Source organism: Anomalospiza imberbis, chromosome 18 (assembly GCF_031753505.1).
Source record: "Anomalospiza imberbis isolate Cuckoo-Finch-1a 21T00152 chromosome 18, ASM3175350v1, whole genome shotgun sequence".
Taxonomy (NCBI): Eukaryota; Metazoa; Chordata; class Aves; order Passeriformes; family Viduidae; genus Anomalospiza; species Anomalospiza imberbis.
Window position 1 is genome coordinate 2,375,973 of NC_089698.1, and position 17,054 is coordinate 2,393,026.

Here is a 17,054-nt window from a genome sequence, read left to right on the forward strand (position 1 = left end):
CTCACGGCCGCTCGTTCCCCTGGGCACCGGCCGCCCCTCACGGCCGCTCGTTCCCCTGGGCACCGGCCGCCCCTCACGGCCGCTGGTTCCCCTGGGCACCCGCCCCCCCTCACGGCCGCTCGTTCCCCTGGGCACCGGCCGCCCCTCACGGCCGCTCGTTCCCCTGGGCACCGGCCGCCCCTCACGGCCGCTCGTTCCCCTGGACACCGGCCGCCCCTCACGGCCGCTCGTTCCCCTGGACACCGGCCGCCCCTCACGGCCGCTCGTTCCCCTGGGCACCGGCCGCCCCTCACGGCCGCTCGTTCCCCTGGACACCGGCCGCCCCTCACGGCCGCTCGCTGCCCTCAGCGCCCAGCGGTTCTCCCCGGCACCGGCCGCCCCTCACGGGAAAAGCGGCACCTGAGGCTGGGAAAAGGGTACGGACAAACACAGGGCCCGCTCGGCACAGCGCAAACGAGGCTTTATTGGGAATTCGTATGAAACAAGTGCAAAATTTAATTTGTGCTGTTCGTGTGGCACAGATGTTAAAATATCATGGCAATATCCCCATTTTCACACTGATACAAAAATAATATAAAACGATCCCTGTTCACCTATGCAGTATAAATTAGTTTCTACACTATAAGGAAGTGCTGTTTGTGTGTCCTCAGAGCCAAACAGAAACAGGGATCGAGGCCAATTCTTTATTCCATGTGCAAAAGTTTTTCCTCAGTACAGGGGAAAAAACGAGGAGTAATACTTGCAAATCCTGCCTTCTTCCATAACGTTAAATGTAAATATAAATATCAGTGTGGCTTCCGAAAGCTTAAAGTAGTAACTCAAGGCAGAACCCAGAATGAAGAGATAATGTTTCCAGTGCAATTTTAAACACGGCCAAAAAAGAGCACATTGCATCGGTGTATAAAGTGACAGTTCATAATCATCCTGGAATACAGACTGAAAACAAACACTGCTTCTATTGCATTGTTCAATGGTTCCCAAAGTGCACAAGATGCAGCTGGGTTAAGTGTGTGATTAGTAATGAATGTTTAATATAATGAAAAGTCTTTTCGATAACTTAAAAGTAACCATTCAAGAAAATAAGGAGACTCAAAAAAAATGCCTACATGGGTTTCAGGACAAGCAGTAACTTTTTTTTTTAAAGAATAAAATTAATTTACAACATTAGTTTATCAAGAAAATGTACATTTTACATCTATATACTTTACAAGATGCTCCAGATCTGCTATGTCTTTCTATGGGAGGTATGTTTTACAGAATTGTTTGGCTGCATTATAAGGCAATCAGTGAAAACCACTTTGTTCCACAAGAAACCGTTCATAGGCAAGATCCACAGTTATTTGCGGGCAATTCCAAACATTTCTGCTGACAGCAACCAAATTACAATGCACCATCTTTATTAAAATGTAAAGAAATGTGCTTAAAAGAGAAAGGTGTAAACTTGTATCCTCCACCGGAGTAGAATTTGTTCTGAAATTCCACCCTGAAACAAGACAAAAAAACAGAATCTGTACATGAATCCAAAATTAGTTGTCAAGGGACGGAACCGTGCAACCCAAGAAGCTGAACAAAAGCAACTCCAATCCTCTCACTTGTTTTCTGTGCAGCTCTTTAACCTTCTCATGGCAGTCCCAGGCTAACTTTGTTTCTCAGGAGACCCACACACACTAAACCGGGCGGTAGTGGCTCATTTCTTACTCCTGGCTCACTCATTTGTTTCTGAGTGAGTTGTAGCCAGTTGTTTTGCAAACGTGCAGTATCATGAGGACAATCTGTCATGGACGTAGCTCCACCTCCTGTCTTTGGACACTATACACCTTTGTTTAAATTGTAAATTCCATCAGATTTCAAACTAAACATGCTCTGAATCCACTCCGAAGTGCAGAGCTTGTGATACCAACACTAAGAAAGGATTATAATACTTAAAAGTTGGCAGCCCCACTCACTAACAGAAATGTTCTGTTGAACTAAATAAACGGACTGAAACCATATAGTGAGATAGGCAGACTGAAACTAAAAATACTTATCCAAGTTACTAATATTCTACATTATGTAAAGCTGCAATACTACAAATCAAATGTACTTCTATTTTGTGAATGTGGTTGAAGTTAAAATGCATCATAAGCCAATATAATATTTGAATCTACTGAAAATATTCCAGAGGAACAATCAAATCCAACTAATAAGCCATTTATTTAATATAACTAAATAAATGTATTTCAGTAGCAATGAGGCTGTCGAATTTTACACTTTCCCTTTTTAATAAGACACCTAAAATTTTGTCATAAAAATTCCCCTTAAACAAGCCAGTATACGTTGAAGCACAATATAGAAAAAGAGAACGTACCAGTGAAGTCGTATAGCATGGAGGAAAGCAGAAAGCCCCTCCATGACCAGCAGAATAAAAACTGTCAGCACAGCAAAGAATGCCATTACAGGGATTAGCAGCACGACACCGTACTTCGTATCCACACGGAGACCCACTCTCATCACCATCTGCCACAGAACTTCTGATAACTCTAACAAAAAGCAAAAAGTTGCCATCATTAATGTTGGTACTGAGTGCCTTCACCCACTGAGCCACTCTGATTCAACCAACAGAAGAGAGCCTGCTGAACATGGGAACTATAAGCAAACACCCTCCCCAGAGAGCTGCCCCCATCCCCTCGAATGTTCAAAGATACGCCTCAGTATCAAAATCAGATCTGCTGAGAGCAGTATTTTACATAAAGTCCCAGTTTTAGTTTGGAGGCTTCCATAGATCATGATTAGTTGAAATAAGGATTTTTTTTTTCTATTAAGAAAAAGTGTATTTCGTATTAGTATCAATAGAACAGGCCAGCCTCCCTCTACCAGCATTAAAAATACAGATGTAGGGAAAAAAACCCAAAAAATATCAAAAAAACCACCCCCACTTACGTGCATGAGCAAGACTTAATGCCCAGAGTCTCAGGTATGAGGCTGTGTTAGAGATGCATCCCAGACAGTATTCAATGGTATGAATTGCTTGATTCATAAAAACATCTGCAAAGTTCAGCTAAAAGATAAAAATACATTTTTATCTATTTTAACAACACAGAGAACAAAACATGAGAGAACAAAAACATTCATCTGCAAATCCTTATTACATGGAAGAAGAATTCCATTGAAGGGTAATAAATTGATTTTATATCAAGTAAAAAAGGTGTGCCATGTTGAAGATCCTTATTACAGAGATAACATTAAAAAAACATCAGATGCTACAGTTTTCCAGTATTACCTTGTTGATAGATAGAAACAAATGGAATTTATGTTTTCCACAAGGATTATGATCTAATACTTGAAAACTTTAAGTATTATAACCAGCTCTTAATTCCCATTCTATTAAAATTCTAAATTTATAATAACAATTTTTTCATCTTTAAAAGCAGGGGTAATTATCAGTAATGCTACTGATAGAAAGATAACCACATTAATACTGTAAGATGTAAATATAAATACTTGTTACAAATAAAGTGTTTCAAAATTGATATAACTGAAAATTTCAACACTTACTTTGTCTGAATGTTGTATTTCGACACTTTGTACAATACAATTTGAGTAAGTAATTCTTGTATTTTCTATACACAAGAAACAAGAGTCCACTACCCCAGTGAGACAAGAACTACACATATTCGGCACATTAGGAAGCTGAAGCAATTCTTTGTCTTTCAATCCACATGGAATCAGTGGAATCTCTAAAAATTTGCCCAAACTAAACAGCAGCAGTGGGTGGGGACCAGGAATGCTGCCCCAACCCCCTTTAGCAATAATCCTCATCACAAGATGTAATTTGCAGACACAGAAAGACTTTTGTCCAGTTGAAAAGCCAAGATTAATTAAGAGGAAGCTGAGCAGTCACCACCTTGCCTCAAGTTTAAGAATCCATAAAACCAGACAAAACCCAGGATTTTTATCCCACTCTTCAGTATACTTTTATATTGAAGACTCTCCTAGATGCAGAATTTTAACTGCAAATAAAACACTCTTTATGTTCTCTACTACAGATAGGTTGTAGTTTACTCTAACAGTCTGAAAATACCAAAAAATAATGATAAAATAGCCACAAATAACTATAAGTAAACTGCATTTGGCCACCAAGGTCTTTGCAAAGGCTCAGCTGAGTTTCTTCAAAACTGCTCAGCAGGTAGTGTACAGGTTATCTACTGACTGCCCACTTCTAACTTGCTTTTAAGAACACAGAAACCAGAGACTAAGTAAAAACATTACCTCCTCTGCATCCCCCTCTCTGTGCCCGCTGTCTGAGTGACTGACACCTTCTTCGAGATCATGACATGACAGGAGACAAAGCTCTTCTTCACTTTCTTTTCGGATAAGCTTGTAGCCACTCTGCAAAATGGGAATGTATTGTCTCTTCAAGCAGGCTGCCACTATCATTTTTTAAATTTACTTAAAGCAGTTGCAGGCAAAGGCAAAAAAACTTAGAGGAACAAAGTACTACTATGTGTTTTAGTCCAAAAGTTTCCAAACTGAGCAGAAACTGGTAAGACAAGGAGTAATGGGTTCAAACTGGATATAGACACACAGAAGAAATTCTTTCCTATGAGGGTGGTGAGGCCCTGGCACAGTTTTCCCAGAGAAGCTGTGGCTGCCCCACCCCTGGAAGTGTCCAAGGCCAGGCTGCAGGGGCTTGAAGCAACCTGGGATGGTGGGAGGTGTCCCTGCCCACCGCAGAGGGTGGAATGAGATAAGCTTTAAGCTCCCTTCCAAGCCAACCCATTCTATGAAATACCCAGTAAGGACATACTCTGGGCAATAAAACAGCAGCTGAACTCCCCTACCCTGAGGAAATGTGTGAGTGCCTTTCACTACTTACCCTGTACATTCTTATGCCCCGGCCTCCACTGTGCACCCAGTATAAATAAAGTGGTTTACCAAGCAGCATTACAGGAACACAAAGAAAAGCAACACTAAGCAAAAACTTCTGCAGAGGAACCTGTTGGGGGGAGGGGGGTAGGAAAATTAGATTAGATCACAAAATCCAAAGTAGGAAAAGCCATCCCCTTTTCCTGTAAAGCATTATCTGCATAGGGAACACAAGATTTCCAAAAGCTTGGAAGAGCATTACTCACCTGGCCACTGAAGAAGCTCTTTGTTTCACCACTAGGAAACAGGAACATGTTAATAAATTGTATCAGAATACTGGGGGCAGATGTGGAGTTCTCTGCAGAGTATGCCAACCATTTAAAGAAGATCATGAACACCAGGTAGCCAAATATGCACAACATGAATAAAAGTTCAGGGATAAAAACCAAATAAATATTATAGGTCTTCTTGAAATGCCTGAAAGGTAGAAGCGTGGAAAAAATAAAAGTAAGTTTTACCAACAGCCCAAATATTATTTCAATAAAACAAAGCACTTTTAAACAGTAAGACTGAGATTACAATCCAGAGTTGATTTCTTTTTATTCAGTGAAATTATTATCAGGTATTTCAGGGGAAATAAAAACTGTAAGAGGCACATATTTTTATTTAACAACAAGTGAAATAAAGTCTTGTGTTAATTTGTTTGGGGATTTTTTAGTATAATATTGAACCATCATCTTGCATATGTGAAGGGATTTTTTGTCTTTTTATAAGAACAGTTTTCACAATTACTCTTATTCTGTTCTCAAACAGTAATTCCAATTTATCTTACAAGATTAACTGTTATCATTCCAGACCTGACAAAAAATACAATATCGCTATTATTTTAACTTCTTGTACTTACAAGTGGTTAAACAGCCCCAACACAACTCCAAATGTCATGTGAGTCACTCCAAAGATCACAGACATTTTCATTTTGAATGAATTTAAAAAAGTGAGACGGTTGCTTGCCAAATTCCATATCTGAAGAAGAAAACACCAAACCAGCATTGAAGAACACCATAACAGGAGGAATAAACCAGTATCCTTTTTCTACTGGGGACCAGAATTCTATCTCAAATGGAGGTGACAACTGAAATTTGAGTTTTGTAAAAATAGTTCACTCTTTTACTTGTCAAAAGAAAAGGTCTTGTTGAACAGAGAATACAAACAGAAATGTATTTTTTTCTTAGTCAGATTTATCTTATATGCAGATTTATCCTATACACATACCAGAATCTAATGGACATAGACTGATCATCACAAGTGGATAATTAAAAAGAATGAAACTAACCGGATCAATTCCAAAGGGATAAGCTCCATTGTAGACACCAGAAACATTTGGATCCAGTGCTAAATATCGATTAGATTCCACATCCTTATCACTGCAGTGAAAGAAAAACACACTCAGATTGGACACTTTAAACATAATGACAACATACTTTCAGTTCTGCAGGACACTGCTCCTGCTTCCCTTTACCTAACTCACCCACTGTCACACTTTGAAAGAGTGAAAGGATTTCTAAGCATAAAAGTCTTGACTAATACAAACAATAGCAAAAAAAAAAATCCACCTAGAACCTCACAATCTGGGCTTAATTCACATTCACTGTCTTTCAAAGCAAAGTTTATGCATTTTATTCCACATTCTCCTAGAACTCAAAATTTCATTTTAAAAGTTCACAGTTTGCTTTTGCATAAAATTCACTGCCAAACATTCAAAGAGTAACTCTTTTGCATTTGGGGAAGTTTCTACTTTATTTGCAAACAGTTTTTCATTATCACAGCGCACACAACCCGTTCAAAGTTTAGCCAGTGGTCTTGACTATTTGAAGCCACATCCTGTTTTGCAGGGCATCATGAGATGCAAGCTGTGAACACTAAAATACCAAAGAGTCACGACACCTCAAATCAGTGAGGTTATCCCACTCTGAGAAAAAGTAGATTTGACAATTCACATAGACTATTTTTTTCTTTGTTTTTTACTATCAAGAAAAGCTGTGTAGAGACTAGTGATTGCCAGGTAATTCATTTACTTCATTAATAGGTAATTTCTTTTAGTAGAGGTAAATGCCGCTCAGCTATTCATTTCAGAAGCATGATCTAGGAGAAATAAGTCCAAAACTAGACTTGTGTTTTCTACTTCTCTGAAAATCTTTATATAGACATACACACACACCTAGAAAATAAAACCTAAAACATCAATGTAAAGATAAACCATAGCAGGATAGCTAAAACACATGAACAAAAGGGTTAAACTGCTGCAGGAAATACATCTCCGGTTTAATGGCATAGCAAACATGATGCTCACCTCCAAACCTTTTCATACATTGCTGAAACATTCCATCCAGATCCAAATATATTTATTGACTTTGAAAAACAGTCATTATAGATCAAGCCAGTGTATATAGAAAACAGCCCCATTAACAATATCACGTATCGGCCTTCAAATAACATTTTCATTATCTGTCAGTATTGGGGAAAAAAGAAAAAATAGAGAATATCATCTGCTATGTGAGCAAAGGTTAGCTAGACATGTCTAAGTGAAACACGTTTTTGGACACATAAAGACTTCTAAAAACTAAAATTTATTTGTGAACAGTCACTAAGGATTATGAGCTCCCATGACACACACTGAGACTTTTACCACCAGCATCCTTACACTAAGGAAGGGTCTTTTAAAGCCATCTCCTTCCTGGGACTACTTTACAAGAAATTACACATTTGCAGGCATTCTTAATTGAACATAATTCTAAAGAGAGATGCAGGTGTTCCTGCATCCCAATCCATACCGTTAAAAAATTAAGTGAAGTTTAATAAATTTAAAACTGCAACTCTTTTTATAAACAATAAAAGGTGGAATTTGAAAAATCATTTTCTCCTCACATTGTCACAGTAATGACATTCTGTAAAACACATCACTGAGTAGGCCTGGTAGAAAAAATTGATGCTTTTAAGCTTGTTTTTACTCCTAAGTCTTTCATTACAACTTGATTACTTCTGCTCTTCCAAGGAAAGTGAATAGTTTAAAATATTACATTAATCTCATGGAATACGGGGTCTTTTAACATAGAAAATCCTAAAAGAACGGAAAAAAGCCTAATTAAGTGTCCATGCAAAAAAGCAGTACTTTTCAGAAACACGCTGACTATTCAAATGATCTGGCTGGATGGGAAGTAAATATTTTGTAGTTCCTTTTACCTCATCTTGTGCTCTTTTTAACCTAGGGTGGTTTTCATACAGTATTGTCAGGAGTGCAAATATGAACATGAGCAGCCCGTGCCCGAAGTCTCCAAACATAACCGCGAACAAGAAGGGGAAAGTGATGATGGTGTAGAGAGCTGCAAGGGCAACACAGCAGATTTCAGGCACAGCACACACATGATGTTCTGTCTGCATTATCCCCAAGCAATCCCATAATTAAATCTCTCAAAGTTTTTAGGTTTGAAAAATTTGAAAAATTTAACTCAGTTTAAAGCTTGTTTATTGTGCAGCACGGACAACTTCGCGGCTGAGCAGTAGTTGACAGTTCTGAGGATAATAAAACAAGCCCAGGAAATAAAACCCAACCAAACAGCTCTTCCTCTGTGGGTATTTCAGGTCTGTATTATAAGGTACATTCTCCTGTGCAGAATGACCCAGTCAGCATAGCTATAAGTATATATTAAAGTGGGCTATACAACAAGCTGAATTTTTCAAGTGATGAGCTCCACACTCCAGTAAGATCAATTAACATTACCAGTTTTCTTTGTTTTTTCCCCTAGATATCTTCCTTACCCAAAGTAAAGCATATAGAAGAAAAATTATACAGCTATTATCACTACCTTTCATGAAAAAATAATTCAGCAAAAGCAAATCCCATCTTGCTTCTTGGAGCACTGTTTGGGCTTTTGATGAGCTACTGAAATTTTAAAACAGCTACTAACAAGCGGTATGATTGTCACCATTTGGCCTTTGCCAGTGCCCAGTTCAACAAGGTATCAAGGCAAGCAGCAATGACAGCACAGCTCAGAGCTCAGCTTTCAGAAGGACCAACCTGGATTAACTTCCCCATAGCTTCCAACTCCATAAGCATCAACGATGTTCTGGAACCCTGAGGTGAATTTATTGGTACGTATCAAAGTCGGAGGAGGTTGTGCTGTTGGGATGGTATTCATGAATGAGGAAATTGTTGCTCCACTCTTCCTCTAATTACAGACAGAGATATATTTGTGTAAGATCTCTGTTAATCTAATCAAAGTGAAAACATCTGCTCTATCAGCAGCTTCACTGATCCAAAAATACCATTAAATTATGCCCCAAGTTTAACATTTATCCCTTTATACCCACTCTAAAAACAGACTATGCACAGTGTTCTAAATCTTACCTCATATCAAATATCAGATGAGACTTATCAGTCACAACATTATAAAACAAAGATTTGTTACTACAGTTTTCTCTCATAAAACAAAAACCAATGCAAGGGAACTGGCACCTTCTGCATGACTGCAAATAACACTGCGGGCCCAGCTGGACTCAAGTCCAATACAGAAATTATTCAAGACCAAAAAAAAAAAAACTACACACAACACTAAATAAAGCCTCTGCTTATTAAAAAAAATTGTTTTATACAGAGACCCAGATCTATCTGTGCCTACTTTTAGTCTACTGTTAATAACAATTTTCTTTCCTTACGTGCATAGTTAGTTCAAGATAAAAGCTTTAACATCAGTGAGCATTCAGGTGACTTACTGAGCCTTCCTCCAATGCATGGCGCAAGTTCTGGAGATCAGCCACTGGACACCAAACCTCAGCAATTAAACATTTATTCGTGACATCAAAACTGCACAGGTTAAGGACGTGGTAAATGGCTTTCATCTTCTTCACTTGGATAACCCAAGTATAGATGGATTCTGATGCTTTATACAAGACCTGGCGCAAGTATTCCTCAGTTTTATTCAGCACCTTTGTTTGAGAAAAAAACAAAGATCTCACTGAGAATGTGACAGTGGTTGTGCTGATCACAGCAAGAGCACCTCGTATGTGTCCAGTGCTGGGCCATGTTTTTAGGAGAGCAAGCAAACCTCTGCTGAAAACAGAAGGCAATGCCAAGTGCTGTGAGGTTTAACAGAGATGTGCAACACGAGACCAGGTACACCACTTACTGTCCCAGCAGCTCCAAAGCTGCATGTATGTTAGAAATCAAACTTAACACTGTGGTACATTAAATGGTTTCCTAGGGTGCAACAGCTCCAGCAAGAGCAAATCTGTTCTTTACTCACAGTTTCAAGATCCTGAATACGAACGTTGAGTCCTTCGACCACGGCCTGGCGCTCCTCGGTGGTGTCGGGGTAGGGGTACACGTGACAGCGATAGCTGCAGAACACAGGGCTGTGTTAATGACCAAACTCCTCCAAAGCACATCACCTTCCCTGCCGCAGCCAGATTTGCAACACGCCACTTAATAACCATGGAACGGATTCAACTCAGAGGCAGCATTTTGCCTGTACTTAGTAAAGACTGCAAGTGAAATGACTCATATATTTATTTGTACACTCTGTAATTATAGAGCTGGGTGCAATAAGGGGAGGAACAAATTTAACACAAAAAGCTTATAAAGATCAACACTTTTAAAAAAGGGGTGCAGGGAAAAAACCAACTAGAAAATACCCCAAGTATAAAGGAATGTACATATATTAGATTTACTTCTTACCAGTCACAAATCTTCTTGACTTTTTGACCAATTTGTTCACCCCAATAGGACACTAAAAAAACAGCCCACTTTGTGGTTTCACCCTAAATAAAACATAAAAAGTGAAGCTGATTAATTATGTTTTAACCAGCAATTCCACTGTGACATAATAACAGAGCTAAATAACAAAGGTGAACAACTAGAAAAAGCTGACTTAGTAGCATTAATCTTCCATCCGTTTAGTGAAGATCAAATAATAAAATTCAATGGTGACAGAATCTCTTTCTTTGTTTTTAATATTAGAGAAAACCAGAAAGTTTCCAGGGAAAATCAGTGAGACATTATATTTTACTATCTCAGAATTCTTAGTAAGAAAAGAGTATTTAAAAAGGTAACAAATTAGAATTCAAGCAGAAAAAAAAAAAAAGGTGACAGATTAGGCTGCCGTAATTGATTGACAAAAACTAATTTTGTAAGTTCACAGAAAAAACTTCACAGAAAACTAACTACTTTCTTAACTACTGAATGAACAAGTGGAATGGCTATTACAAGGCAGCGCACTGTACAGACCTAGTTAATAAATATCCAAGCAGCCATTTCTGCCACGTATTTTGACCAAGGTGGCCAATCATAAAGTCATCACTGTTCCACAATGAAGTCCTGCACTCCTCAAGCTGAACCACGACAAATTAATTCCCACTTCTAGAACCCTGAGTTTTAAAATCATACAAATTCTAATACTTCTGAATAGTTTTTCCTCCAAGGACACTGGGAAATCACTTCCAAATACTTCAGAAAGACCTGAGCAGCAGTTCTTCCAAATCATATGAGAAGTACAGATGAAATAAACTGATCGCTACAATGTTTACTCACTGTATCTGGATCTTCCAGAGCCTTATCCAACTCTGCATAGGTAAGAAAGGGATAGCCTTTACACACTCTCCACAGCATTTTTTCAAATGCTTCAATCTTTGCTATGTGGACTAACCCAGATATGAATCTAGGAAAAGGAAAAATGTGAAATATAAGACAAAATGTACAAGAAAATTGGAAATTCAGAGTACATCACCACAATAATTTGGTATCCGCCATGGCTAGGGAAGGAAGCATCATCCTGAACAGTAAGTAACTGGTATAGAAAATACCAGCTGGTACATAAAATTTTTATTTGTGAAACAAATAAAACAGACTACAAACCTGAGAGCACAACTAGAATTACTTCTAATTGGTTATTTCTGTGATAGTGAGATTATTTCCTTTTTCTTGGAAGATATCCTCTCGTAACACCACAGACAGCAGTATCCATTCAGCATTTCAAAGGCAACACAATTAATGTTACATTTACACTGCCAAGTGATTAAAACACTGTGTGTTTACCACAGAAGAAGAGTTTAAACAATAGAAGGAAGTATTGATTTAGAGATTTTCCTTTACACATGTCCTTGGTTTGATGGAAGCTTTGTGACAGCTTTTTTTGGGCGCTGTTCTGTTTATCTCTTCGAATAATCTGGGTTTGTTAGAAAGGTACATTGAGGCCAGGCTCTTGTGCTGTCTAAAACTGTTTGGCACACCTGAAATCACTACAGGCCGTGTTTTAAGAGAACAACCCATTCTTTACAGCCCCTCATCAAGCACTTCTGAAACAGCACACGCCATACCCACCCCAGCGAGGCACTCAGTCTGTGCGCGCGGTTGTAATCCACCAATGGCTCGTTTTCCACGGAAGGAAATTCTTCAAAATTTCCATGTAAATGGGATTCATACTAGCAAATTCAAAGAAAGAACATTCATTGCTTCCAGGAAAAATAAAAAAACAGCTCTCATTCAATTATTATTCTAAGAAAGAAAAGGTAATTAGGTAAATGGTTTAATTAAAAATATAAAACTCATTTATTTCCGTGTTCAATTCAGGCAACAGAGAGATCCTGGATCTCAAGTGCACCTCTCTTAACAATTATAGTCACTGCTGCAAAATTACAGCGTAAATTTCTTAGCATAATTTATGCACCAAAATAACACAATTACAGCTTCATTTTGAAGCAATTCTACAGGGAAGAATCACAAAAATTATACACAACAACAATCCCTGTCAAATGCCCCAAGCAATACCTCAGGTGTTCTCCTGACAAAATTCTGTGTGATCTGTAACATGTACTTGTATTCTGTCAATTCAAGCAGGTTTTTCCTCAGTTTTTCTTTGTTTTTAGTTACTTCCCTCAATTCTGTCTCCAGCTTCTGCAGCTGCTCCTAAGACGCAGAGCAAAGAAAAGACACAGAATCAGTTACAGGATTTTGGAAAACAGAGTAGGATTCATTTTGAACACATCATAATTTGACACAATGATAGGAGTTTCCCATTCCTTAATTAACTAAAGCTTCAGATGTTTTATCCCTCAGTCTGCCACAGATTACTTTGTATTGAGTACACTCGATCCTCCACTGGCACCTGTTCAGAGTGCTGCTCTGCCCCTAATTTGTGTCAAAATAATGCAGACCTGGAACTAGACCTGCAGGTAGCACAGGGTGAAAGATACCCATTTATTCTTTTAATATAATTACAACAAAACAATGTTATTCAAAATTAGATCTGTGTTTTACAAGCTTCTGCATCAAGTGCAACACCAGAAAAAGCATTCAGAGACAACAGCACCACGTTTTGCTGTGTGAGCAGCACCTCCAGAGCCTTGGGCAAGAAAAATTCCCAGATACCTGGAAATCTTGGATGCACAAAGAGCCTTAGGTAAGTACCAAAGCAATAAACGAGGCTGATGAGGACCTCATCTACAGACAATCTGCCTGGAACAGTGCGATGTGCCAGTCCATCAAAATATATTGGATGAGTGCACACTCCCTGAGAGTTTGCTTTGACTCTTTCACAGGAATTTTGTGTTAATACCAAAACCTCACTGGCTTTGAAGTCACACTGGCAGCGAGGAATCAGAAAAAAGGAAAACAAATGCTTCTGCCCCCCCTGGCCACACCCCAATAATTTAAATCATAAGTAGTAAGGTAACAAGTCATTAAGCTTGAAATTAAGTTCCAAGACTTTGGCATCTGTTTAGTGGAGTTACCTGGATTTCTAAAATGTGTTTCAGCAAGGGGGCAGGAGGAGCAACATCTCCTTCAGGAAGTGGAATATCTGCTTTTTTAATTTCTTGTACTAAATACCCTGGAGTGAGAAGAAAAACAGCATCAGAAAGGAAACTGCATTGCCTACACTTCCTAGAGTGCTGCAGAGTTGACCTTCAGCTGCTCTTGATGGTGCTAATCACACTGCAGCATCAAGCCCTGGATTTTATTCATTCATTTTAGCAACAATTTGCACACAAGTCTTCAAAAATTAAGAACTTGAAGAGTGGTGGGTATAAAACACACAAACTATTCCTGCCTTGGAAGCCTGCAGAAGCAAGCAAACTTCAGAGGCTTCTCTTTCCCAACAAGTATTTTCTAAGAAGCTTTTACCATTTCACAGAACCTCTTTGTTGCTGCACGGTGCCACTTTCTGCTAATGGTGCAACTGTGTCACTTTCTGCCAGAAACGGACGTGCTGCTCACTGACCCATGTTTGGAGTAAAAAGTGTTCAAACAAAGCAGCTTAAGCAACCTTGACAACAAATGCAACTCACACTGGGCAGGGGGGCTGCCAAAATAGCTGCTGGCATGACCAGCACGTGCCTCTGATCAGAGATTCCAATCGAAGGAATCCTTCCATTGTAGCTTTTCCTCAGGATACACTGAAGACATCTGCATCTTGGCTGTAATGCTCTGCCTACCCTTCTCTATTCATTAACTACCACGAGAACACAATTATTAACTTGAGATATTTTTAAGGGTGTCTGGAAAATCAACAGCATTGAGTTACACAACATGAAAAAACAGGGAATATCTTACAGTCAAGGAAATATCCACAGTAAAGCTTCACTTTCCCTAGCAGAGTTTTAAGTAGTAAACACTGAAACAGCCTCATCTATTTACCAGCAACATATTAGCAACCGTTCTTCACCTCTGAGCGAAAAAAAACCCTAAATCTATATTTAGTGTAGGTAAATTTCACAGCTTACAGAATCTGGGAGGGTTAAAAAAACCTGTAGCTGAAACCTCCACAGTGGTAATGCCACAGATGAGAAACAGCAGACATGAAAATAAAAGCTCACCAAGTATTCTTTCCATTTCTTCACATTTCTTCACTTCATTCACATATTTTCTCTGAAACACACTTACATTTGGGTTAAGCTGAAGGAGAAGGACAAAATGCTTATTAGGGGTTTGAAATAGTAACCTTCCCTAGAAAACTACAGCTGTTCCTGCAACTTCCTGGAGACAACTTGCATGAGCTCTGTGCTTGTCAGCTGAGAAGGCACAAAAACCTAGAAAGATTACAAAGTCTTCAAATAGCAAAGCTGGTTTTATTAAAGCAGAATTATCCATGCCATTGGCTAGTTTTCATCAAATAATAAAACAACAAGGTCTACTGGAGAAACCATTCCTAATCTTATTTTGACAGTTTTAAAATATTACTCAGTGACTTCAAATTAACAAACCATTTCACAAATTTGTTGTGATGCATTTCCACGGTCTATCTGAAATATTAAATTTTATGTACATCCCTGTAACATGAACGTGCAGTATCTCTGACTACTTATCCAGCTATTAAATCAGAACCACTAATGCATTATTTCTACAATAAATGCTGTATCAGGTAACTAGAATGACATCGAAGTGTTAAATATACACTCATGTAATCATTCTTACAGATCTGCCTCTTCCTCCATGCCATATTTACTAACTAGCTGTTTATTTAAGTCTTCCCAGCTTTCCTAGCAAAGATTTTACAAGCTGCATTTTTCATGTACGTTTGGAAGACATTCCAAAGTCTCAGCAAGCAAAGATCATATAATTATGATGAGACAATGCAGAGACATGGCTAGTTAGTGCCCAACCCAACTTTATGTTAGGCAGGCAGGCAGGGAGTTTCCTCCACGATGAAGCGCCCCTCCAGGAACAGGAACCTGTTATCAATAAACCTACAGAGCAGCTGTTTTCTGCGGCTCTGGCAGCGGGGTGGATGGAGCCATCAGCTGTGCACACACGCTCAGGCTGAGGGCACTGGGTCAGGGGCTCTCCCATGGGATCTCGCAGGTGGATCAGGGGCTCTCCCATGGGGTCTCGCTGCAATTAACCCCAGTTTAAGGCACTGCTGTGAGAAAAGTGGGATCCCAAAGCGTTCCTCCCGAGAGCGCCGGGGAGGCGGGAGCTCCACACCGACTTTCCATCACTCATCCCACCATCCCAGCCACCCGGGCGCGTTCCGGTGTCACCCCTCTGGGTGACCCTGCCTTGCCAAGGGCTTGGACTGGATGATCTCCAGAGATCCCTTCCAACCCTAACAACTCTGTGATCCTGCTTTCAGGCGAATGCCACACAGAGACGGGCCATACACCTGCCCGTCGGAGTCGCGGAAAGACGGCGATAAAAGCAGTTTCCGCCGCCCCAGCGGGGCCAAGCGCGCACCTTCCCGACGGCGGCGCCGGGCCCGGCTCGGCCCTCACGCCGGGCCCCCTCAGGGTCCCCGCAGCCCCACAGGGCCCCGGCGGTACTCACGTCTCGGAACTCGGCCAGGCCGCGCTCGCCCACCTCGCTGAGGCACTCGTAGGCCGAGCCGCTCTGCAGGAAGAGCTGCGCCAGGCACACGGGCTCGCCGCGGAACAGCGCGCCCATGGCGGCGGCGCGGCCCGGGGCTGCGGGCGCGGGGGCTCAGCGCGGCCCGGGGGCGGCCATGGCGGGGCGGAGCGGGCCCGGCTGCGGCTTCCGGGGCGGGAACCGGCGCAGAACGCGGCCACGACCGCCCGCGGAGCTACCGGGAACGGCAACGCGGGGAGAGGGGAAATGCGGGACCGAGAGAACATCACGGAATCACAGAACGTGCTGAGCCGGCAGGGACGAGAAGGATCATCGCATGGCCCTGCACAGCACCATCCCCCAGAGCCGCGCCATGTGGGCTTGGAATGGATCTTAATATCACCCAGTCCCAGCCCTTCCTGCCGTGGGCAGGGGCACCTCGCACCAGACCAGGCGCTCGACTTTGAACACTGCCAGGCTTGGGGCATCCACAACTACTTCACTGGGCAACTTGTTCCAGTGTCTCACCACCCCCACAGCAAAAATGTCTTCCTAATATCTAACCTCAGTCATCCTTCTTTCAATTTGTACCCATTACTCCTTGTTCTGTTCTATAGTTCTTGATTAAGAGTCTCGTTCTGGAGCCCTGTAGGCCCCTTCAGATACTGGAAGGTTGCAGTGAGGTCTCCACACAACCTGTTCTCCAGGCTGAACATCCCAAACTATAGCCTGTTTTTATAGCAGAACTGCTCCTGTCCTCAGCTTTGAGGCCCATCCAAACCACAAGAAAACCCCAAATGTTGCATTTCATCAGTTAAGGACAATGAGAAGATGTTTCCTGCACCCTGCACACAGACACAGCAGGTTGCCAGTGCAAAGC

At 40.8% G+C, this 17,054-nt stretch overlaps 1 protein-coding gene across 2 annotated transcripts; it reads right to left on the reverse strand.

Annotated features, from left to right (window-relative positions):
• Positions 1-443: 443 nt before the first annotated feature.
• On the reverse strand, positions 444-16,361 carry ATP6V0A2 (ATPase H+ transporting V0 subunit a2). Of its 2 annotated transcripts, none has more exons than XM_068208368.1 (20): positions 16,157-16,361; positions 14,710-14,788; positions 13,627-13,724; positions 12,665-12,802; positions 12,218-12,318; positions 11,429-11,555; positions 10,577-10,659; positions 10,146-10,239; positions 9,616-9,828; positions 8,921-9,071; positions 8,086-8,225; positions 7,196-7,350; positions 6,179-6,269; positions 5,750-5,868; positions 5,112-5,322; positions 4,856-4,975; positions 4,249-4,368; positions 2,920-3,037; positions 2,348-2,519; positions 444-1,483 (listed from the first exon to the last, which is right to left on the reverse strand). In XM_068208368.1, exons 1-20 carry the CDS (start codon positions 16,271-16,273, stop codon positions 1,381-1,383), a joined length of 2,550 nt encoding a protein of 849 aa, XP_068064469.1. In that variant the 5' UTR covers positions 16,274-16,361; the 3' UTR covers positions 444-1,380. The 2 variants fall into 2 exon arrangements, with proteins under 2 accessions (XP_068064469.1, XP_068064470.1); XM_068208369.1 differs by lacking the exon at positions 16,157-16,361 and adding an exon at positions 15,288-15,347.
• Positions 16,362-17,054: the final 693 nt, after the last annotated feature.

Excerpts from the sequence above, each read along its gene's own strand:
- ATP6V0A2 (XM_068208368.1), bottom strand. The coding sequence starts at position 16,273 with ATGGGCGCGCTGTTCCGCGGCGAGCCCGTGTGCCTGGCGCAGCTCTTC. Across the intron at positions 12,803-13,626 it reads AACACATTTTAGAAATCCAG|GAGCAGCTGCAGAAGCTGGA; the intron begins GTAACTCCACTA and ends TCTGCGTCTTAG. Across the intron at positions 4,369-4,855 it reads GGGGCATAAGAATGTACAGG|AGTGGCTACAAGCTTATCCG; the intron begins GTAAGTAGTGAA and ends CCCATTTTGCAG.